This window comes from Cetorhinus maximus, chromosome 20 (assembly GCF_964194155.1).
Source record: "Cetorhinus maximus chromosome 20, sCetMax3.hap1.1, whole genome shotgun sequence".
NCBI lineage: Eukaryota > Metazoa > Chordata > Chondrichthyes > Lamniformes > Cetorhinidae > Cetorhinus > Cetorhinus maximus.
In genome coordinates, this window is record NC_135898.1 from 71910811 (window position 1) to 71936508 (window position 25698).

The 25698-nt window shown below is 46.4% G+C and overlaps 1 protein-coding gene across 3 annotated transcripts in view; it reads right to left on the reverse strand.

Moving 5' to 3' along the window:
* Nucleotides 1-25698, reverse strand: part of stk32c (serine/threonine kinase 32C) — a 358713-nt gene that overhangs the window by 191262 nt on the left and 141753 nt on the right. For all 3 annotated transcript variants that reach the window (XM_078564913.1, XM_078564912.1, XM_078564915.1), the window contains exon 2: nt 17654-17709. In XM_078564913.1, the coding sequence (XP_078421039.1) occupies nt 17654-17709 (56 nt within the window). The remainder of the gene's footprint in view (nt 1-17653; nt 17710-25698) is intronic.

The window sequence follows — 25698 nt, forward strand, 5'->3', positions numbered from 1 at the left end:
ACCCCCTCCCCCGACTCCTCAATGAAGATTCCGCCCAATAAAATGTTCATGTACTGTTTCATACTTTAAAACTTCTGGACAACACATTATTAGCATAACTGCACTTGAAACTATCATTCCCAGCAAAACTAAACTGAGACAGAATTTTCTTGCAAACCTACTTTTTGATCTTCAAACGACGTTAGTGAGAAATTATATCCGTATTGTGTAACTGGAAATAATACTGGGACCATTTTAATGTAGATAATTTGTTTTGCTGAAAGCTTTTACATTCCTTTTTTAAGCATTAGCTGTGGTGACAATTATCTTATTTTCTTAAGATTATATTTAGCATATGCTACAGTTGGACAGAGCATGTTTCAGTCTATTTGCATTATAAAACAGTGTAAGGTACTTTCTACTGTCACAGAAAGCAATCTATATTTTCATAATCCGTTGGGCCATCTCCAGATTAATTATCTATGACAGATGCATATGTTTTGCAATCAATGTAACATTAAACCATAGTACAGGGTTTTTCACTATTTCTAAGATGGTGATAGGACTTTGATGCATGTCCACGCCATCCTCTGTTACGTGAAACATGGGGCAGAATTTTCTGCCTGTCAGGTGGGTGGTGCGGGAGCGGGCGTGGGCGGGTGTGGACCCGATTGCTGCCCACGATCGGGTCCGCGCAGCCATTTTACGCGGGCGGGCCAATTAAGGCCCGGCCAGTGTGAATCACGGCTCCCGAGGCCAGCGGGAGTGGGCGGGTGGTGGCGGGACTGCAATGTCCACCAGGCCCAATGGCCACCCGGCGGCCTATTTTAAAAAGTTGCTGCAACCTTTCAAAGGCTGTGAATCATGGCCTGTGGAAGGGCTCCCCAGAGCGCTGCTGGTGAGCAGGCCAGGCAGGAGGGTAGGGCAGGGGGGCACTGTGCCCCTCGTTTTTACGATGATTGCCTTGCTGCCCTCCCCGAGGAGGTGGCAGCACGGTGGGAGGTCCTCGTACCCCAGGATGGGAGGAGGAGCCCCTCCCCCACATGACCAAACATTCCTGGGAGGAGGTGGCGGAGGTGGTGAGCTCCCACGACGTGGTGCGGCTCACCTGGATCCAGTGTCGCAAGTGCATCAATGGCTTGTTGCACTCAGGAAGGGTGGGTACCATGTTGGCATTGGTCACTTAACCCAGCAGGTAGGGTTTCCCCCCTGGTCCCCACCCCCACCCCCCAAGTCTGAGTGTAGTGACTGCATTGAATCAGTGATGCCACGTGTCCATCGCTGGGTGGGCCAGCAGATATTACCCATGCCGAGGTCATCCTGAGAGGGTGGTGGAGAGATGGGCTGTGCACCTACAGCATGTGGTACACTGAGACCCACTGTTTTGGGGGCAACCTGGAGGAGCTGCACCTAGGCGCAGTGCTGGAACTCCAGGACATGTCAAAGTCAGGGTGATGAAATGCTGGGAGGGGAGCTTCAAGGTGGCGTTGGCACCGATCGATCTGCTCTCCTCTGCGCTTCACGTGCTTGCGCCTCCTTGTTATGGAAGGTTAGACCGTATGGTTCCTAATGTGATGTAGGCAGCATTTGGCCAAGGGAGTGGCGGGGGTGGGGGACAGGTCTGGCATCTTTATGTAAGTGTTCAGCAGTAGCAGGGTGAGGAGGCACTGGAGCCCTGCAATGTCCCTCTCTGGTTGGAGTGGGCCGGCTGCGAAGTGAGTTCAGGTACAGGTAGCACTAATCAATGCTCTTCTCTCCTTTTCAGGAGAAGAATGCACATAATGCCGCCAAGCGGGTGAGGACTGGCGGCAGCCCGGCACAGTTGGCGAGTCTCAGCTGCTTCGAGCAGGAGGCCCTGGATTTGGAGAGGCGCCATGCGCCCAAGTCCACCTGTGTGGGTAAGGCTGGGGTGCCACGGGCAGGTATGTTTGCCCAGCAGTAAGGTCACCATTGTTCTCCCAACTGCCATAGCAGTGCTGAATGTTCAGTGATTGAAGTTTGCAACGTGGCTTGACCATTGCTTATGGCAGGATGAGCGCAAAATGATCCGGGGGACAGGGATGCAGATTGACATTGTCTCCATGTTAATTGATCCAATGTCCTTCTTCTTCCTTTCAGCATCAGCGGAGCAGGGCCGGGAGGAGGAGCAGCAGAGGCCCCCTCTCACACCTGAGGACCCTGAAGTCACGGACTCACCAGCGTCACACCATCTCTGCCAGGCAGGCATCAGCGCAGATATTAGCACCTCGGTGAGAATTAAAACATCGGCTAGTGTCCCAGGGCACAGCGGTGAGGGCACTTCACAGTCGCTGGAGGAGCTGGCAGAGACAGAGAGTGCCCACGGCGCCAGCAATCAGAGGACTGCAGGGGACCAGGCACATGCTCAGTCGGTGCCTGATGATGTGGCTCTGGAGTTGTCCACGACGCAGCAAATGCAGGAAATGCGGCCGGGTGTGCGGGAGAATCTGGTGGAGAAACATGAGGTAATGCTTGTCTTGGTGTCTGTGGTGGAGGAGTCTACGCAGACAATCACCGAAGCGATGAGCCTCATGGCCGAGCGCCATGCGTCCTCCATGGAGCGAGTGGCGACTCTCGTGGAGAGGCTCCTCCAGGAGACCAATCAGGACTTCCTGGGGATGCCCTCAGACCAGCAACCCTTACATCAGCATTGACCTCAGCTGGACAGTGCCAATGTCTGGGTGATGGTCTGGGCACCAAGTTTCCCAGCTCGGTGCCCATCCATCCACAGTGAACAGGTAGGTCTGAAGCGACCTCACGTCAGCGCAGCAGCTGCCTGTCAGCTCTGCAGGCTCCTCTCAGGGCGCTCCGGATGAGGGCGGCAGCTCCTCTATCCCTTGCCAGTGACTGTTGCATTCGGTGAGGCTGCGACGACTGGGAAGATGCCAGCTGTGGAACTGGCAGCTCCCTCCCAGGCAGGGCTAGCACAGGCTCCACAGGCCAGAGGACGGCCGCCAAGGTCATCGAGGCCAACAGGACAGCAGAGTCAGCAGGCTGTCTCAGATGTCACTCCCAGCGATGGGGCAGCACCAGGACGTAGCACCCAAAAACATAAACATAAGGCACCTGAGGCACACCATGGGTTTATCACTGGTGCTTTTGTGTTGGCCCGCAATGAGGTCTTTATGAGTTGGTGTGATTTTTAACACCTTTGTCATTTTGTTTTCTTAAGTTCCTTTGGTTGTAATATTAAATTCAGAAGTCACCATGGCTGAGGGTGCCTCTTTTCCTCTGCAGGTGGATGGTTTCCAAAAATGTAATGAGCGCTTTGTGGGACATTCAGCTTTATTAACAAGGCCCTTAGTTAATGTTCCTATCCAGGCAGATTTTGCACTTAGGTATCAAGTATGGAGCCTGCAGCCCAGGCTTGTCCTGGAGGTCCATATGTGGTGTGCTAGCTGAAGGTTCATTGGATTAAAGCCTCCTGGGTGCCCCTGCCTCCCTGGAGTATGCCCGGGTCCGTGTCTACCCCCTCAGCGTTTCCCTGTGCCTGCTCATCCTTGGACTCACTGCTGGACTCATCGTGTGCAGCTGTAGCCACTGCATCTACATCTTCATCATCCACAGTGTCCCCCCTTTCCAGCGCAAGATTGTGGAGAGCGCAGCATGCAACCACTATCACCAACACATGATCTGGGGGGTACTGGAGTGCGCCCCCTGAGCGGTCCAGGCATCAGAAGCACATCTTGAGTAGACCAATGGTTCTCTCCACCACAGCTCTTGTGGAGGCGTGGCTCCTATTGTACCGCTGCTCAGCTTCTGTTCTTGGATGGTGGAGAGGCGTCATGAGCCACCTTCTGAAGGGATATCCCTTGTCAACCAGAAGCCATCCATCCAGCCGGGCTGGAGCACTGAAGAGCCCCGGCACCTGGGAGTGTCTCAGAATGTAGGCATTTTACAAGCTGCCTGGGTACCTTGCACAGACTTGTAGAATCAGCATCCTGTGATCACACACTATCTGCACGTTCATGGAGTGGAAGCCCTTCCTGTTGATGAAGGCACCGGGCTCACCTGCTGGCGCCTTGATGGCCACATGTGTGCAGTCTATAGCACCCTGGACACGGGGGAAGCCAGCAATGGCCGCGAAGCCTGTGGCTCACTCTATCTGGCTTGCCTGGTCCCAGCGGAAGTGGATGAAGGTCAGTGCAAGGCTGAACAGAGCATCTGTAACCTGCTTGACACAAGTGTTGACAGCTGATTGGGAGACACCGCAAAGATCACCCACCCTGAGGGCAGCTGTGACCTTTAGAGCCACTGGCATGGGGTGTCCACCCACACAGTTCGCAGAGATCTCAGGCCCAATCATCTGGCAGATATAGTTGACTATCTCCCTTGAGAGACGGAGCCTCCTTCGGCACTGCACCTCAGACATATTGAGGTAGCTGCTTCGCCGCCTGTATACCCTGGCAGCAGGATAGTGATGTCTTCTGCAGCCCCTTCCGCCTTGGACTATCTCTAGGCCCTGCACCCCTTGTGCCTGTGCCTGCCCTCCGAAAGGTGACTCCCCTGGAGGCTGAATGTGCACTCCTGGCCTCCTCCCCCTTCTAGCCCTCCCTTCCTCCTCAAAGGAGGTGCCTTTACTGGAGAGTTCAGCTCCCATTCCCAGGTTAAGGGAAGGCTTCCTGAAACCTGCAGGCCCAAAAAAGATTCTTCACTGCAGAGTGTTGACCTGAATGTTGTGAGTCCGGACCAAGCAGCTGGTATGCGTTTTGAAGTATTGCAGATCACACAGGCAAGTATCAGTAACTTTGAAAAAACAATGTTTGACAGAGCACACTCACGACCCCACTGAGCCCTCTTATCCCGCCCGTGGATGAGGTTTATACAATTGTATCCTAGCCGCCTGCCCATTGCGCCCATGCGCCAACCCAAAGATCACACGGGCGCTGAAAAATCCCTGTCGATTGGCACCTCAAGGGCCTTAATGTTAATTAATGGCGGGCGCACATCAGATATCATCGCGCGCCCGCCTAACGTAATATTGTGATGGTGTGCAGTGACGTCGGGACGCTCGCCCGATGTTGCTTACGCACAGGCGTGCGGTGTCCGCCCCCGCACGCCAATGGGAAAATTCTGGCCATGGATACCTTTCATTTTGGCTGCTTGCAATAATTCTTATATCTTCTGTTGTTAGGAAGTTTTTATGTACGCATTCACCCAGAAGATATGTAAAGTATCAAATCATTCTGATGAATGAATTGAGTACCTTGGCATTAATGTCCATAAAACTAAATCCATCTCCATCTTAATTAGGACAAAACATTTAGCTTTGCAAGCAAATGAAAATAAATATACTTTGCTACATAAAATTAGTTGTCAGTTGCTGCATACACCTAGTGTTTTCAATAAGATGGATAATAATAGAAGGTACTATCAGATGAAAATTCTGAAGTGAAATTAACTGATCTATTTAAAAATAAGATTAAAATTGATTGAAATTTTGTTTAAATGATTCTCCTGAATGGGCAATTATTTAGCTGAACTTATAGATGTGGTTCTATTAATCCACTACACTCTGAATATTGTATATTAAGCAGAAGATTTTTGAAGTATCTTTATAAACGGTCCCAGGGTGTGTTTAACATAGACTACTGAAAACAAGGCCTCGAGGAACTTCCAAACATTTATTAACTAAATATGGGGATAGGTAAGCACGAGGCTTGTTCCAGAAGCATCTCTCCCTGAGTTCTAGGGACACGTGGTCTGACATTGCTGATGTCATGTTAGCTATTAGCATCATACCTAATAACCCTTTATGCTACATCTCCTTCCAAGTCTTTCATTCTACTCATTGGGGAGAATTTTCTCCCCAATGGGCGGGCTGGTTGGGAGTGGGCGCAGGTGGGCGCGGAGCTGATCGCCACCTGCAATCGGCTGCGCGCGCCAGTTTACATGGGCGGGCCAACTAAGGATGACTCCGCGCTACCTGTGCGGGCAGGGGGAGGAGGGAGAGTCGGGACCTGAGCGCGAAAGGGCGCAGAATCTCCCTGAGGCACAGAGCTGCCTCGGGGAGATTAATTTCATTATGAATCATTGAAAAAAAGAAAAAAAAAATATTCAGGCATTTCCCTCATGTGGCAATGTCACATGAGCTGGGACATGTTTATGAATTTTGAAAAAAAATTTTTATTTCAATAATAAATCCTTCATGAAACCTCATAACGCCCGTGGATGAGGTTTCATGAAAAATGCAAAGGCTGCCTGAGCTCTTCGCCTGCCCGCCAACCTTACAGCCCTGACAATGGGCAGCCCTGACAAGTACTTTAATTAGTTCAATTAGTTAATTAATGGCCTTAATAAACCTTTGATAGTTCGGCGGGCGTGCAGCCAACTCCGGTGCATGCCTGCTGAACTAAAGATCATAATGGCATGCAGTGACGTCAGGACGCACGCCCGACATCACTGCGCGTCATTTTACGTGTCGGCGTGTGGGGCCCGCCCCTGCACACCGAACAGAAGATTCTGCCCATTAAATATTTACACATCACACTTGTCACCCCCCCAAAATCACTGTCACCATCCCTGAGTCATAGGTGGATTGACCAGTCTGCCGGATCACATTCCTGTTTCTGGAAGAGGGCTAGGATCAGAGTCTTCCTGTGGAGGGGCCTATGAACCATCTAGTAAGTTGGTCGTGTTGTCTTCTCAGTCATCTGGGTGGACAATCCAGTCCTGTTAGGGTTTTTGCTGGTGGCCACCAGTGTAGATCTGTTCCACATGAGGACGTGTGGTCAATGTGCACAAGGTAGGATAAACAGACTGACTCAAAATCTGGCCAGGCCAGTTCTGACCTCGGACCCAGACAGACTCCCTGGATAAGAGTGCTGGTACATCCTAAGCTTTGTGGTGATGGTTGTATGCCATGGTCTGGTTTGCACGGTAGTGCTTGTTTTTTTCTTCACACCTTTCCTAACTCTGTCACCTTGGGACATGATTGAAGGGTATGTGGGAAACTCGGGAGCTGTGTTCGTAATCTCCTACCCATTAATGGTTCTGATTGAGCCAGACCAATCTGCAGTGGCGGTAACTCAGTAAGGCCAGGTCAACGTCATTAGTTTTCTTCAACAAGGATTTGACAGTACGGACCCCACCTTCGGCCTCACCATTGGCCTGTTGGTACTTGGGTGAGCTGGTGAAGTGGTTGAAGCCATATGTCCGGCTTCTTCTGTGCCTCCTTCTGGCTCCTCTGATCCTTTTTTTTTCCCCCTGTTTCACTTTTGTTTTTGTTTCTTCTTCTGCGCAGGTGCAGGGCTCCGTTTAAATTTGAAAAAAACGGAAAAAGAACCAACTGTGCATGCGCGCAGGGCCGTTTACCAGCTTGAAGACGGGAATCCTGACCAACTACACATGTGCGGCCATTTTCCGTCTAGCACATGCGCTGAACCCGAAATCATCAAAACAGAATGAACTGCGCGTGTGCGGCCATTCCAGGGCTGGTGTGTGGTGCAGAAGCTGCCGAGGCCCATGGGGAACTGTACCTCCCAACTTCGAGAGTCTGGCCTTCACTTTTAAGTTTTTTTTATTTTCCATTTCTGGGGTCCGCAGCATGTGGAAATCCCCACTTGAATTTATCCATTTGTCCTGGCTGCTCAGCTCTTCCGCATTATTGGTTAGGTTGCAAATCTAAACAGGCTCTCCGGCTGAGCAATGAACACTCCTGATTTTGGACAACAAAGAATTTCTGCAATTTCCCTTCCCTTATAACGCAGGGTGGCAGTCATCTGCCCTTGGACATTCAGTGGAGTACCCCTTGGACCATGGAGATGAATAGTGGGGTGGTTTGTGTAACTCAGGCTTCTGCCATTTAAGTGTATCAGGAAGAATGGACACTTCTGCACATTGTCCAATTTAAAATTGGTCCTGTAGCCATTGACTATGATATCCGCACTCCAGATGGTCGCCTTGGATTTTGCAACTTCACCTAAGAATGGCACTTTGTGTTCCTCTGCATCATCTATTTCAGGGATGCTGCTTGATGCTGGCTCTGTTGAAGCATATCGCTTTAAAATGGCCCCGCCTCCTGCTGGAACAGCACACAGCATTTATGATGGGACAGTCTTCGTGCCTATGGGGATTTTTTTTGCACCACAATGGTAGCATTGGATAATGGCAGTGACCGCCCTCTCTTCATTCTGGGTCTGCTTTTCAGTGGGTGCCTGGTACCTCTATCGCTCACAAACTGGACTGAGTCAGTGGTCTGGCTCCACAAATGGTCTCAATCACCCCGCATTAAAACTTGGTTCTGCTTCTGTAGTTCAGCCTGTCTGGCTAATCGAACCGCCTTGGATAATGGTAGCTCTACTCTGGACTGCAAAAAAATCAGATAGGGCTTCGTTAAGCACACCCACCACAATATGGAGTCGGATGAGTTCATTCCTTAGGGCCCCATACTTGCAACTAGCAGGAAAATGGTACAGGTCATGAATGAAAAAAATCAATACTTTCTCTGGATTCCTGAGTGTGCCTATTAAACTTTGCCCAGTCTATAATGATATTCCTTTGAAGCGTGAAATACAAATTGAAGGTTTTAATAATCTCCTCATAGGTTGCTGTGTCCTCAATAACACCCTGTCTTACTAAAAAGATGTCTGCGCTGCTGCCAATGGAATAGAGGAGTGTGCTGACCTGTTCTTTATCAGGCTTCTGTGCTAACCCCAAAGTGGTCCTATATATGCTGCATCTGCAACACCAATTTTGTCAGTGTGCTGCTTGGTTGGGCCCTTTTACACGGTCAAAGGAGTTGGGTAGAGGTAGGACTTTCTCCATGATTGTCTATTACTTTAATTGACTGTCTTGGGACTCTGTTGGCGCTTTTCCTTCCGATTCTTTGTCACAGCCGTTCCCTCACTGCTTTATTTTCAATGGCTTTCACTTTCCCGCCACTGACAGCTTCATCAGGGATCCTTGTTATTCAGTAAGTTTACTGCTCCAATTTGGAGTATCATCATAAACGGCCTCAGAGTGTATTTAACATAGACTACTGAAAACAAGGCCTCCAGGAACTTCCAAACATTTATTAATTATATACTAGGGATAGATAAGCACAAGGCTCCTTCCAGAAGCATCTCTCTCTCTCAGTTCCAGTGACACGTGATCTGACATCACTGATGATGTATGTTAGCTATTACCATCACAGCTATTAACCCTTTATACTACAGTTTTCAGCTCTATTTAATACTTTAACAAAGGACTTTAGTAAATAAGTGAAATAAATCTGGCATAAAAAGCTGGTACCATGCATCCAAGGGCAGAATTTTTACCTCGGCGAGTGGGCGTGCACCCGACCCGCTCAAGCGTAAAATGACGCGCGATGATGTCAGGCAAGCATCCCGACGTCAATGCGCAGTCACATGATATTTCGGTCCATGGGCGCGTGCGTGAATCAGCAGCGCGCCCGCCGACAATTAAAAGGCCTGGTAAGGCCATTACCAAGATGGTTGAAACAATTTTTTTCCTGCCCATCCAACCTTACGGTTGACAGGCAGGCGAAAAGGCCAAGCAGCCTTTGCACTTTTTTGGAAACCTCATCCATGGGCGGGATAAGGTTTCCAACATCAAATTAAATAAAATTTTTAACATTTCATTCATAACATGTCACAGAGTCACGTGAGGGGACATGTTTTGTAACGTTTTTCAAATCTTTATTTTTTTTTTTGAAAACCCTTCATCTCGCTGAGGCAGCCCTCCTTCTCCCCCCGACCACATCGGCAGTGCTGAGCGCTGCCGCTCGCGTTTCACACTGGGCAGGCCTTCATTGGCCCACCAGCGTGAAATCGCAGTCTGGCCCCGATCACGGACAGCTCCCTGACCGGTCCCACCCGTACCCACCGAGCCCGCCCGACAAGGGCAAAATTCTGCCCCAGCAGATTGTCATAAAAAGCCAACTGGTTCACTTGTGCCCTTTAAGGGAGGAAAACTGCTGTCTTTACCCAGTCTGGCCTCTATGTGACTCCAGACCCAGAGTAATGTGAATGATCCTTAGTTGCTGTTTTAAAGGGCGACTCAATTGTATCCAAACCACTCTAAAGGACTAAAGCAGTTCAAGAAGGTGGCTCACCACAACCTTCCCAAGGGCAATTAGGGATGGGTGATAAATGTTGCCTTGCCAGTGATACTCTCATCCTGTAAATGAATAGATGAAACATGAACCAAATAAAATATGTCTGTTCCACTTCTTTAAAAGAGTTATTCAATTCACCCCACTTCACTGCTCTTTCCCCATAGCCTTGCAAATTATTCCCTTTCAAGTACACAGCCAATTACCTTCTGAAAGTTACTATTGAATCGGCTTTCACCCCCCCCATGCTGCATTAAAAAAACTCATCTCTGAGCTATCCCGCCCCTTCCCCCTGCATACCAGCAGTTTTCACAGAATCACAGAATTATTACAGTGCAAAAGGAGGCCATTTGGCCCATCGTGTCTACACCGGCTCTCCAAATGAGCAACGTGACTTAGTGCCATTTTCCTGCTTTTTCTCCTTATCCTTGCACATTGTTTCTACTCAAATAATCATCTAATGCTCACTTGAGTGCCTGGATTGAACATGATTTTGAACACCTCTATCAAATCTCCTTTTAGCCTTCTCCCTACCAAGCAGCACAGTCCCAGCCTCGCCAATCTACCTTCATAACTCTCAAGTTTCTCATACCTGGAACCATTCTTGCAAACCTCTTCTGCACTCTATGCAATGTGATCACATCCTTCCTATAATGTGGCACCCAGAACTGTACACAATACTCCAGCTGAGGTCTAACCAGTGTCTTATATAAGATCAGCATAACCTCCCTGCTCTTGTACTCTATGCCCCTATTAATAAAGCCCAGGACACTGTATGCTTTATTAACTGCTCTCTCCACCTGTCCTGCAACCTTCAATGATCTATGCACATAAACACCCAGGTCTCTTTGCTCCTACACACCCTTAAGAATTGCACCCCTTATTTTATATTGTCTCACTACGTTCTTTCTACCAAAATGAATCACCTCACATTTCACCACATTGAACTTCATCTGCCACTTTTCAGCCCATTCCACCAACTTGTCTATGTCCTTTTGAAGTTTTATACTGTCCTCTTCATGGTTTACAATGCTTCCGTTTTGTATCATCCACAAAATTTGAAATTGTCCCCTGCACACCAAGATCTAGATCATTAATGTATATTAGGAAAAGCAAGGGTCCCAATACCGACCCCTGGGAAACTCTACTACAAACCTCCCTCCAGCTCGAAAAATATCCATTGACCATTACCCTCTGTTTCCTATTACTCAACCAATTTTGTATCCACATTGCTACTGTCCCTTTTATTCCATGAGCTATAACTTTTCTCACAAGTTTTTTGTGTGGCTTTTGAAAGTCCATATACACCACATCAACAGCATTACCCTCATCAACCCTCTCTGTCACCTCTTCAAAAAGCTCCAGCAAGTTAGTTAAACATGATTTCCCCTTTAGAAATCTATGCTGGCTCTTCTGAATCAACCCACGTTTTTGCATGTGACTACTAATTATAACCCAAAAAACTGTTTCTAGAAGCTTCCCCACCACTGAAGTTAAACTGACTCATCTGTAAGTGCTGGGCTTATTCATACGACCTTTTTGAACAAGGCTGTAATGTTTGTAATTCTCCAGTCCTCTGGCACCTCCCCTGGGTCTAGGGAAGACTGAAAGATTATGGCCAATGCCCCTTCAATTTCCACTCTTCCTTCAATATCCTTGGATGCATCTCATCCAGTCCCCAGTGCCTTGTCAACTTTAAGTACCGATAGACTATTCAACACTTCCTCCTTATCAATTTAGAACCCTTCTGGTGACAGTTTCCTCCTCTGTCACCATGGCCTCAGTAGCATCTGCTTCCTTGGTAAAGACAGATACAAATTATTCATTTAATATCTCAGCCATGCCCCCTGCCTCCACGTGTAAATCCTCTTTTTGGTCCCTTATCGGCCCTACTCCTTGGGCCCGGGAGTGTGCGCAACCGATCACCACCCACGATTGGCTGGGCGCCGCCATTTTACATGGGAGGGCCAATTAAGGCCCGCCCAGCGTGACGAGCGCCCAGAAGCGTTGTGCGCTCCCTGTGCGGGCAGGGGGAGTTGCCTGAGTCGGGGCCTGCGCTCTTTTGCTCATGCACACGAAAGAGTGCAGAAAACAGAGCTGCCTCAGGGGGATTAGTTTAAGTTTAAAAAATTTTAAGAAAGGAAAAGAAAATTTAGGACATCCCCTCATGTGAAACTGTCACATGAGCTGGGACATGTCTATGAATTTTATTAAAAATGTTTTCAAACCTTTAAAAACCTTCATGAAACCTCATCCCGCCCGTGGATGAGGTTCCATGAAAAATGCGAAGGCCGCCTGGGCTCCTTGCCTGCCGCCAACCTTAAGGTTGGACAGGCAACTCAGTTTATTGTTTTAATTGATAGTTAACTGGCCTTAATAGACGTTTTGATAGTTTGATGGGCGCGCAGCCGACTCGGGTGCGTGCTTGCCAAACTGAAAATCTGAATGACGCACAGTGATGTTGGGAGGCACGCCTGACGTCACCACGCGTCATTTTACACGTCGGCAAGTAGGTCCCGTCCTCGCTCGTCGAGCCGAAGATTCTTCCCCTTCTTTTATCACCCTCTTACTATTTATCTGCCAATAGAAGACTTTGGGATTCCCTTTTATGTTAAGTGATTGCAACTTAGAAGGTGTCCACCACACAGGTAAACGAAACCTAGTACACTTCGCTGAATAGAACTATATAATTATGCAAGTGCTCATGCTTATGTTATTGTGTGAAACGTTTGTGCCAACATCCTGGGGGTTACCATTGACCAGAAACTGAACTGGACCAGCCATATAAATACTGTGGCTACAAAAGCAGGTCAGAGGCGAGGAATCCTGTGGTGACTAACTCACCTCCTGACTCCCCAAAGCCTGTCCACCATCTACAAGGCACAAGTCAGGAGTGTGATGGAATACTCTCCTTTTGCTTGGATGAGTGCAGCTCCATCAACACTCAGGAAACTTGACACTATCCAGGACAAAGCAGCCCGTTTGATTGGCACCCCTTCCACAAACATTCACTCCTTCCACCACCGACAAACTGTGGCAGCAGTGTGTACCATATACAAGATGCATTGCAGGAACTCACCAAGGCTCCTCAGACAGCACTTTCTAAACCCACAACCATGACCATCTAGAAGGACAAGGGCAACAGATACATCAGAACACCACCACCTGCAAGTTCCCTTCCAAGCCACTTACCATCCTGTCTTGGAAATATATTGCCATTCCTTCATGTCACTGGGTCAAAATCCTGGAACTCCCTCCCTAATAGCACTGTGGGTGTACCTACACCACATGGACTGCAGTGGTTCAAGAAGGCAGCTAACCACCACCTTCTCAAGGGCATTTAGGGATGAGCAATAAATGCTGACCTAGTCAGCGATGCCCATATCCCATGAACGAATAATAAAAAAAATTCCCTCCTTCCCCACGTTATTGTCTCTGAAGAAGCCTTTGCTCAGAACTAGCAGTGCTATGTTAAAGTCATTCTTCTGAAATCCCGCCCATGCAGACCTGCTGGTTCCTTTCAGGCGCTCTTCTATCAAAGCATCAATACAAATAATTTATCATTTGTGCTGAATTATAGAAATAAGCACTCATACTTGCCAGTTTTTTATCAACTGCTGAAGGAAGTAAAGCAAAACAGTATTTGGACCATGACAGTGTTCAACTCCTCTTTGGGGGAATTTGAAGGTGACTGTCTCTCACATCAAGGGTCGGGTCACATGGCGTATTAGCTTTATCAGAATACTCCAATTGTAACAACCTTCTTTCACATAAAAGCGAACACAATTCACCTTATCTCATCCCTCATGCTTTTTGCCAAGAGAATAGTATAGACTAGCAACTTACCAGCAGAAAGGAAATAACAGTGACACAAAACAATTGTTCAGTTTCGCCTCATTGACGCGTTTGTGTAATTCATAAAGCTTAACTGATGAAAAGCCTTAATTTGTATGTATTATTGGAACGTTGTTAGGAAGTCTAAGTTGGCATCTCTTGAAGTGCCAAAACACTGTAATGTAGCTTTAAGAAAGAACATGTAGAGTTATAACTGCGGCATGTGGTTATATTTGGGTTCCAGTGAGTCTAGCGTTAGCAGTAAACAGAAGGCAAAATTGGGATGCTGATTGGATAGAAGAAAGGACTGAGGGTTAGAACTGTAAGGGTATAAGTTAAGGTCAATTTGCTGTAGGGAAGCCATGTGCACTCTTCCCATTGGCCAGAAATTACAAATATTTGGATAGAACTCATTAGTTGTGTTGTCACAGGTGCACAACTTGGGGTGAATGTTGAAAAAGCTGCCTGCAAAAAGAGTATAAAAATAGGGGAGCATCACCACAGGTCTTTTCACATGCCAGGGGATAGCATTTGTCTCAGGACACTTGCTAAGGGGGCTTTGGTTGGGAGAAAAAGTTAGGAGTTAGCAGTAAGGCACTTGCTAGGAAGTTAGCACTTGCCAGGGACATTGCCAGTCGACGGGTAATTGTCATCGGTTGGGGATTGCCTAACAGTCCAAAAGTGATTAAATGGCCATAGGCTTGGGATTTCCGTAAGAATCCATAAGCGACTAACTTAATTGTCACTGGGCTGGGGTTTGCCGTAAGAAGTCCAATTCAGAATTAAAATCTAGTATTAGGGCTAAAGTAATTATCTTAAAAAAAACATGAATAGTCTTTAAGCTGCTTCCAGCTTGAGAGGAAGAAAGAAAGAGAGCACTCAGCAGCTTGCGTGAAGTACACAGAGAGATAGCGAGAAAAGCACTCAAGTAGCTGTGAACCATGCAGCTACAGCAGTTAAGGTAGACTGGGAAATTAGGGTTGAAGTCTTAAAGCTGCAAAGGGGTTTTGCATCTATAGCAGAGTTAAGTTGACTAAGTTAAAATCTCAAAGAACATTTTGAGCCAAGAGACCAGGTTCAAGGGAACAAGAAGAAAAGTCCCCAGAAGTCCCGGGATCCACAGGATCATGCCATGCCTCGACTAGTGGAATGTTAAGTATTAATATTTGTTGTCCAATAAACCTTGTCAATTTGCATTCTAAATTAATGATTGCCCTTTTTTGCCAATAAGGTTATTCCCCGACAAGAATTTTTTACTCTGGCGTTTGGCATCGAGTCCAAATCCCAACAGAATGTGCCAGTTAGCAATCAGGATTCCCACCAGCGACCAGACCACCAGATCTCATATTGTTCTGCTTGTTGACATAAGCATGCCGAAACAATCTAATGCAAAAATGTTCTCCTCCCACAAATACTGTCAGCAAAGCGTACAATGAATTAATATATATGTGTGAATGTAAACTCTTAAAAATATCTATTAAAACAATACTTATCACTATACATTATCTAAACAGAATACACACTGAAGAAAAATTGGAGTACCTGTTCATTCCTGTTTGTTTTAGGTTTATCTTACCTTTATACAGCATTGCATGATTTAGTTAACCTAACATTGTGAAAATCTTGTTTATGAAAATATGTTTGCATATCTAATGCAACGTAAATGGTTAACAACTAGCCTTAGTCAGGAGAATTAAAATGACAGACAAAATATGCACAAAATTTACATAAATTTAAACACTTCACATATTCAATATAAAACCTTACTACCCAAAGCTAATTATCTGAGCTTGAAAGAAACTTAATGGATTCTCTGATGCAAAATGAACACTCTACTTGTTTTCTGTGACCTTAAATCACTGCTTTCCAATATTACAAAAGTGACTACGGGCAGAATTTTCACCTCAGCTGGCAGGCATGCACCTGACCCGCTCAAGCACGTTGATGTTCAGCGAGCGCCCTGGCATCACCGCGCAGTCGCGCGATAGTTCGGTCGGTGGGCGCACAAGGGAATCGGCAGTACGCCTGCCGACAATTAAAAGGCCTGTTAAGGCCATTAAAGTATCAATTAAGTTACATTTTTTACTGCCCGCAGACGAAAAGGCCATGCGGCCTTTGCATTTTTTTTTGGAAACCTCATCCACGGGCGGGATGAGGCTTCCAACATCAAATAAAAGTAAAATAAAACTTTTCAAATTTCATTTATAACATGTCCCTACTCATGTGACAGAGTCACATGAGGGGACATGTTTTGTAACATTTTTCTAATCTTAATTTTTTTTTGAAAACGCGTCATAAATCTGAGGCAGCTCTGCGCCGCAGGGAGATTCTCCGTGCACTCGCGCACATGCGCGAAGTTTGCGCTCGCCCCGCTCGCCTTCCTCCTCCCCCCCTGCACAGACAGCGATGAGTGCTGCCGCTCGCCTTTCACACTGGGCGAGCCTTAACTTGCCCGCCAGCGTGAAATCGCCTTCCGGCCTCAATTGCGGGTGGCGGTCAGCTTCCCAATCGCCCCCGCCGTGCCCGCCCGACAAGGGCAAAATTCTGCCCTACATTTCGTAAAGCACTTTGGAAACTCCTGAGGCTGGGAAAAACCCTATATAAATGCCAATCTTTCTTTCTGTGGTGTAGTAAGTGCCACATGCTGTATTGAAAGAAGCTTATCTGTTTTGCACTTTATGTAATGTCAACTTTGAACTGTTATGAAATGTAGTTTTATACATCTTATGAATAAAGTAAATTGTTGGAAAGGAAAGGTTTATTTTTCCACAATTGCCATATAGAATATTGCATGAATGGAACCCTTGTTGTCCACATTGTCCAATCATTTTCTCTCAATGAACATCATTCAATGTGTATGTGTCTATTTTTACTTGCAATGGTAATATCTTGAATGTACACAAAGCTTGAAGCCATAACCCATCTCCAGAAGAAAACTAGTAAAACCTGTAGTCCGTTCAACTCTTTGGGATTAGGTATAATGTATGTAGTCGAGCGGGAGATATGCAAGCCATCTTCGATTCATTGCAGCTACATTTCTTTCATCTATTTCTCAAAAACCTAACCATCGCCCACCATGAAAGGTAAAAATACATGGGCCAGGATTTTACGGCCCCACCGCAGCGTGTCTCCCCCTGGCAGATGTGGTGAGCCATTTAAAGCTCCATTCAGTTCAGTGGGACCGTAATATCCCGCCGGGTGGGAGGGGCTGCAAAACCCTGGGCGTAGTTACTATGCATAAATGAGACTCTCACTGCTGGACCAGAGGAGCGTACTTATACCTACCAATCAGACAATGGAAATGCTGCAGTACCGTGCAAAAAACAGACCTTTCAAACAGCAATCATGGTCTAAATTGAATTAAATTGAATCTTCCCATTAACTGGAGTGTACTTGTCTTTGAATTTGCCCTGTCACTATAATGTGCAATGCGTTAAATATTGAAATGTTGCCGAATATAGGTTCTTGTTACCTCACATTTAGGGAATTAATGTTTCATGTTTGGTACATAATGTAGCATTCACTTCATATGATAAAATAATCATAAGCACTAGCAACCTAGTATAACATTAACAGTTTCTTCTTCCTCTCGCATGACTGTCTGCGAGCTTTAACATCAAGCTACACTGTCCTTAATTTCTTGTGCAATCAACTCCAAAGAGTGTTCAGCATTCATCACAACAATCTCTCTTACAATTAGAAAATGTTGCTTAAAATTATGGCATACACATAATTAAACTAACATGTAGCTCGCAGCATAAATACCTTTCCAAAGCTCCCTTTTCCAATTGCACGTAGTATTTGAAAATGGTCAAAAGTCACTGCAAAAAAGAGAAAACATTTGTGTGTTAATAAAGTCACATCCACAACAGTGTTTATTGTCATTCTGAATATCAAATTTCTCTAAATACAGATCTGATTTGTGCTACTGGACGCTTAAATTCAGCAGTGAGAGTGAGGAAGTGAGGTCAGTGGTACTGGAAGAGTTCATAACTTTATAACATATATATATTATATATATGTGCCACATCTTCTTTGCCCACTTATTAGCTGTAGGATGAATATATCTTTACATATTCAAATTGAGCTGGTGCCAGTGAGGCACTCAGCTTCCAGAAGAGTGGGTTTTTACTGTAACAGATTGATGGTATTACTTTCTTCCACCACCTCATTCTACATTTCCTGAACATCTGCACTGTGTTTGCTGGCATCATGTATTCAATAAAGTAATTAGATGATAGCCACAGGAAATACGAGACAACCATGAAGTTGTTTCCATGAGATGGAGTAGCCCAAGGGATTTTAAGAGATGTAGTAATGCTGTTGTAGTACAATAGCAAATAAGTACAATTTAAATGGTGATTTTAAGGCAACAAAACTTAATACAATGTTGGTTACAATAGGATGAAAGAATAGCTTTAGCCTTTTAAACATGTGTTCTACTCAGTGTACTTCAATGGATATTTTATGTTTCTTTTCAACTCCAAAAATTGAGTACATCACACACAAGGGGTTGGGTTTTGTCCTATTACTGAGTCCACTGGTGGGTCCGGAAGAAGTCGGGAATCTGGTATAGGAAGGATACGGCTGCCTGAACCCAATCGCATGGCGTCAAGCTCATGAATATGTGCGACACAGGCTTGTCGCCCGATCATATGGCGGGGGCAGCTCTGTTGGGAGACCCATGTCACCTGATCCCCATACAGGAGAAGGTGTCATATTTAAATGGCAGATCGCCCTGTTAAAAAGCTGAAATTCTGAATGCAGTCTTTCTGAGGGAGGACTGCAGTTGAACTGGTTAACATTGTCAGATGTGCGAATATTGCAACAGAAAATTTTGAAGTAGAAGAAATCTCCATCGTCGTACAAGTTTAGTTAGCGTCATCAACAGATTTAGCTGTGCTCAGAGAAGTCACAATCCACATGCACATCACCCTACGGTTCAGCGAGAGCTCACTGCACAACCTCCTCCAGGCCCTCTGGAAGCGCAGAGTGTTTGTATTTCCAGCTGATGGCTGCAAAAAACCATCATGAATGACCATGGCGGCTTGGGTGGAGGTTGTCATGCAGGTGAGCAGCCATGGGCTCCATCTGGAGGACAAGGTCCAGTGCCAAAAGAGGATGAATGACCTCCTCCACTCTGCAAGGTGTGTTTGAATTTCATACTGTCAATAAGTGGATGAAAGGTGGGTGAAAAAAGTAGGGGCACTAAATGGTTAAGGGCTAAGACAGGTGTTGATGTGTAAAGTGTTCCTCCTCACCAGTTTCCCTAGCCGCACAGTGTGTGTGTGTGTGTGTGTGTGTGTATGTATGTCTGTCACCGGAATCTACATCTTGCTCAGCACCTTACCCAGATTTCCTGAGAGCGTGAGGATTTTAAGGAAAGCTGGGCAACTTGATACCTCATGGGACCAGGGGACAATCCAGCAGTAAGGGATTCTCCTCAGTGTCACTGGAAAACTCACATTTTCCTTCTGCTTGCAGGATAAAAGAGCCCACAATGCCAGGAAGGGACCCAAGACTGGGGGTGGAGATTTGTCCATTGACAGAGGCAGAAATGGAAGTCCTGGAGCTGACAGGGGAGCTGGGCAATCAGTCGATATCTAACACTGAATTTGAACTGGTGGGTGTAGAGGGTGAGGAGGGATTGCATTTACCCATCATTCCTGGCGACCATGGCGGCCCGCTGCACCCATGAATGGTACTGGACCTTTATATCATCACTCCAGTAATTGTTCTTATGATTCATTTGCAGGCTCGACTGCTGCAGAGATTCGGGACCAACCCCCATGTGGTCTACCTCACACCTCCTTGGAGGACGACGGTCTGGATGCCTCTGAGACGCAGTGTCCCCTGCACCCATCAGCGGTGCAGAGACTGTCACCTTGGCGGGGAGTCGATCGCATACCAGCTCGGGGTCACAATCTGCTGAGCACCGCATAGTCACGGAGATGCAGACGATGGTGGCAGTGACAGGCAAGGCTACTGGCAGTCGGAGGAGTGTTGGAGGGCAGCCCCTGCTGCTCCCCTGGCTGAAGAAGGGCCTCTGATGAGGGTCATACTCAACCTGTTGAGTTGCAGAGGTGAACAGGGGAGTAGCTGGCAGAGTTGCCTGTGGCTTTGAGCAGACTTCCACAGGTGATAGAGGGGTCCTTTCACGGGATGACCTCTGCAATATCTCAGGTAGGAGAGCACATCACTTCTTCTCTGGAGAGGATGGAGATTGTCATGGAGAGACAGGCCCAGGAGACGACACATGGATGCCTGTTGTCAGCACAACCATGCAACCATGGGAATCAATGGGAAGCAGGGAGAGCCATTTTGCAATGAGCGACTGGGGAAGATGCAACCTGACATGCTTGAGGGTTCTTCTCAAGGCACTCTGAGTGCTGTCAGGAGTTCCACAGCCTCTCTGCCAATGATGCAAACTCCTTCAGCAGCAATGGCCACAGGGGACACTCCTGCACTGGTAAAAGGGAGCCTTATATGCCCTGGCCATCCACACTTAGGGCTGCCAGAATATACCCGCCATGATCATCAAAGACTACGGTGCACCAAGACCAGCAGCCTGCTTCCACATCTACGGATGTTGGGAATGCAGCTCCTCACAGTACATGGAAGCATTTCAAAAAGCTCACTTTCACACAGGAAGATAGCACTGGTGTTTATATTACTGTGTTAAGGAAGAGGTGCTAGTGCCACATTAAAATGTTGTGCTTCATTCAGCTTGTGTTTATTCATATAAGGGCCTCTTGATATTTCCCCTTCAGGGATGTATGATGTTTAATATCAGGTGCTTAAGGGGCACTAGCGGCTTGCTCACAGATTGAGACCTGGGCCTCTGTGTGATGAGCGATGTGCATCAACAGCAGCCCGCTCATGTAGATCCCCTTCCATGTCATTTTCCACTTCCCCGTCCTCCTCATCAGATGAGGCTTCTGCCTCCTCTTCCTCCGGGCAGAGTTGTCATTCCGCTGCATGGTTTTGTTGTGTAGTGTATAGCACACCACTATCCGTGACAGCTTCACTGGGTCATACTGGAGAGCACCCCCAGACTGATCGAGGTAGTGGAAGTGCATCTTCAGAAGACTGATGGTTTGCTCTATGGTGTTCCCGTTGTGCCATGACTGGCATTGAACCTCTCTTCTGCCTCACTGTAAGAGTTTCTGACAGGCATGTGAAGAGGATAGCCCCTGTCACCGAGGATCCATCCATTGATCTGTGGCCTTGGCACAAAAAGTGTGGTACCTGTGAGTGTCGAAGCACATGGGCATTATGGCTGCTGCCGGAGTAGCAAGCACACACCAACATGATTTGGCTCTTGTGGTCACAGATTATCTGCACATTGAGCAAATAGAATCCCATCCTGTTAATAAACTCCAATGGTGCCTTGATGGCACCACGGGTGCAGTCTCTTACACCTTGAACATGCAGAAAGCCAGCAATGGCTGCAAATCCCATTGCCCACTCCACCTGGCAGCCCTCGTCTGTCCAGAAGCTTATGAATTCTCCAGCCCTCTTCTGCAGTGCATTTGTCCCTTCCTTGTTGCAGTGGTGAGTAGCTGCTTGGGAGATGTCGCTGATGTCACCTGTAGACCCCTGGAAGGACGGCTAAGGGGAGCTGAATGCATAAGCTAAGTGCCTTTACAGCTTGTGGGTCAGAAGGAAATGTTGTACTTTCTCCAGGCCCAACAATCTACCCAGTAAGCACCCCCATGCCCCACGGCTCTTTCACACCCTCCCCTACCCATTGTCCTCCACCAACAAGCACTATCAGGCCCATCAGCAACTGGGGCCTCAGGGTGACCCTCCCACTACCCATGACTTAAACACACATCGACTAGGGGCTCTCTCTCAACTATACACTCCCCTCCCCTCCCCGCCCCAGTCGCTCTCACTCCCCTGATACACCAAGCTGCTCTTATAGGTTTCAGCCCTGTGAAGCAGGTTTCCCACCCAAGAGACCGATCCAACCGGCCAATCATGCTGCCTGTGGTTGGGAACACCACTTAAAGGGGCCCCGCAGTTAAATTCTGCAGGAAACCCATTCATCCAGGTTTCCTAACCTTACAACAGTCTCCGTCCCGCACAGATCTCACCTTCAGGCTAAAATCCAGATCATTGTTTCTGAGCTCCTATGACCATGGGAAAGTCTCTTATGTAATTAAACTTTTCAAGGTTGAATAGTTTAAACAGTAGGGTTTCTGTTCAATTAAATTACTGGACCAGGAATTTTCGCAGAGCATCATTGTAACAGGTTTCACTTGTAGTTATTCATTTTTCCATCTGACTATGTACTTGCATAGAGTTCAGGATAATGTAGATAATACATTTTTGAAAGCAGCAACAATGATTGACTGAATAGCTTTATCCCACGCTATACTTTCTCATGTTGCACTGTTAAATCCTGAGAGAAATCCAATTTTTTGTGTGCTGTCTATATTAACTAGCAATTCAGATCATTATATAATCGCTCATTGTTTAGGGCATCCACATACCATGTTCCCTACTGCATCTGCATAAAGTTGTAATTGATCAATCTCCTCCCACCAGTATGTTGATCTATTAAAGTGGTTTGTCTTTTACACCATGTGACAGCCTAATAAACTAAATGTGCTGTGTTTTGAATGTGGTTAATGGCAATTACCAAGTCTAATAACCCCACCTGTTCAGTTGCCCTACAGGCAAAATCAATGTTGCCCAAAAAAAATTGTTTGAAGCACTTTGGAAAAGTAATCTTGCTTCAAGTCTGCTTTGAGAATCTTTTGACCTTGCAAAGTTTTGAATGTAGTAACCTGGTAAATTGAACTTCAAGTTTGAAGCAGTTTATGCCAATTGTCATGGTGACCAGAAAGTAAACAGTCATCCCAACCGTAAAGAGTTTGCCTCACTTTGATTCACTTGATTAGCTCTGAATCTTAAACTTTAAGAGCTTATTTTACAGTTCTAGATATAGTCAACACAATGTGTGCAACTGTATTGAATTACAGTATAATATGGATTATAAAATATTGCATAAATAAATGAAGCATGTTATAAATATAAAAAATAATATCTCGCAACACCAATATTGGTAAGAATGGAAATATTTGGGCTGCATTGGACCAAAGCACAGCACAACCACGCTGACAGCAGAGGTGGCTGCTCTTTTTGATTTCTAAGAGTTGAACCCCACTCCCAGCCCCCAACCTCTGACCTAGTTTGAATGGCTGAAAAACCGTAATTAAACAGTAAAGCACTTTGTAGCATCCTGGAGATGTGAAAGTCTCTATATAAATACAATATCTTTCTTTGCACTGGGATGTTATAACCAATGACTGAGAACCCTGGACAAAAGTTATGCTCAGTCGGACCAAACATTATGGTTTCACCGTTTACCGTGTGCAAATAGATTTATTTAATCAAATGACAATGCTACACCAATCTCATTTTAAGCTGCTGCCTTTTGCTTCTGTGTACTAACAAGGCACATTTCCTTTCCATATAAGACCATAAGACATAGGAGCAGAAATTAGGCCTTTCGGTCCATCGAGTCTGCTCCGCCATTCAATCATGGCTGATAAGTTTCTCAACCCCATTCTCCCACCTTCTCCCCGTAACCTTTGATCCCCTTACCAGTCAAGAACCTATCTATCTCGGTCTTAAATACACTCAATGACCTGGCCTCCACTGCCTTCTGTGGCAATGAATTCCATAGATTCACCACTCTCTGGCTAAAGAAGTTTCTCCTCATCTCTGTTCTAAAAAGTCTTCCCTTTACTCTGAGGCTGTGCCATCGGGTCCTAGTCTCTCCTACTAATGGAAACATCTTCCCCACGTCCACTCTATCCAGGCCTTTCAGTATTCTGTAAGTTTTAATCAGATCCCCCCTCATCCTTCTAAACTCCATCGAGTATAGACCCAGAGTCCTCAAACGTTCCTCATATGTTAAGCCTTTCATTCCTGGGATCATTCTCATGAACCTCCTTTGGACCCTCTCCAGGGCCAGCACATCCTTCCTGAGATACAGGGTCCAAAATTGCTCACAATATTCTAAATATGGTCTGACCAGAGTCTTATAAAGCCTCAGCAGCACATCCCTGCTTTTATATTCTAGTCCTCTCGAAATAAATGCCAACATTGCATTTGCCTTCCTAACTACCGACTCAACCTGCAAGTTTACCTTAAGAGAATCCTGGACTAGGACTCCCAAGTCCCTTTGCACTCCAGATTTCTGAATTCTCTCCCCATTTAGAAAATTCTTCCTACCAAAGTGCATGACCTCACACTTCCCCACGTTGTATTCCATCTGCCACTTCTTTGCCCGTTCTCCTAACCTGTCAATCCTTCTGCAGCCTCCCCGCCTCCTCAATACTACCTGTCCCTCCACCTATCTTTGTATCATCTGCAAACTTAGCCAGGATGCCCTCAGGTCCTTCATCTAGATCATTAATGTATAATGTGAAAAGTTGTGGTCCCAACACTGACCCCTGCGGAACTCCACTAGTCACCGGCCGCCATCCTGAGAAGGACCCCCTTATCCCCACTCTCTGCCTCCTGCCAGACAGCCAATCTTCTATCCATGCTAGTACCTTGCCTCTAACACCACGGGCTCTTATCTTACTGAGCAGCCTCCTGTGCGGCACCTTGTCAAAGGCCTTCTGGAAGTCCAAGTAGATAACATCCATTGGCTCTCCTTTGTCTAACCTACTCGTTACCTCCTCAAAGAATTCTAACAGATTTGTCAGGCATGACCTCCCCTTGATGAAACCATGCTGACTTTGCCCGATTTTACCATGCACTTCCAAGTATTCTGAAATCTCATCCTTAATAATGGACTCTAAAATCTTACCAACGACCGAGGTCAGGCTAATCGGCCTGTAATTTCCCGTTTTTTGCCTCACTCCCTTCTTAAACAGGGGGGTTACCTTAGCTATTTTCCAGTCCTCTGGGACCCTCCCTGACTCCAGTGATTCCTGAAAGATCACCACTAACGCCTCCACTATCTCTTCAGCTATCTCCTTCAGAACTCTGGGGTGTAATCCATCTGGTCCAGGTGATTTATCCACCTTCAGACCTTTCAGTTTTCCTAGCACCTTCTCCTTGGTAATGGCCACCATACTCACCTCTGCCCCCCGACTCTCTTGAACTTTGGGGATCTCACTCGTGTCTTCCACTGTGAAAACTGACGCAAAGTACCTATTTAGTTCCTCCGCCATTTCTTTGTTCCCCACTACTACTTCTCCAGCGTCATTTTCCAGTGGCCCAATGTCCACTTTTGCCTCTCTCTTACCCTTTATATATCTAAAAAAATCTTCTTTTATATTACTGGCTAGTTTACCCTCATATTTAATCTTCTCCCTCCTTATTTCTTTTTTAGTTGTCCTCTGTTGGTCTTTGTAGGCTTCCCAATCCCCTGGTTTCCCACTGCTCTTCGCCGCATTGTATGCTTTCTCTTTAGCTTTTATGCTGTCCCTGACTTCCCTTGTCAGCCATGGTTGCCTCGTCCTCCCTTTAGTATGCTTCTTCTTCCTAGGGATGAATTTTTGCTGTGTCTCCCAAATTACTCCCAGAAACTCCTGCCATTGCTGTTCCACTGTCTTTCCTGCTAGGCTCATCTCCCAGTCAATTCTGGCCAGCTCCTCCCTCATGCCTCTGTAGTTGCCTTTATTCAACTGTAATACCGTTACATCTGATTCCAGCTTTTTCCTCTCAAATTGTAGGGTAAATTCTATCATATTATGGTCACTTCCTCCTAAGGGTTCCTTCACCTTAAGCTCCCTTATCAAATCTGCCTCATTACACATCACTAAATCTAGAATTGCCTGTTC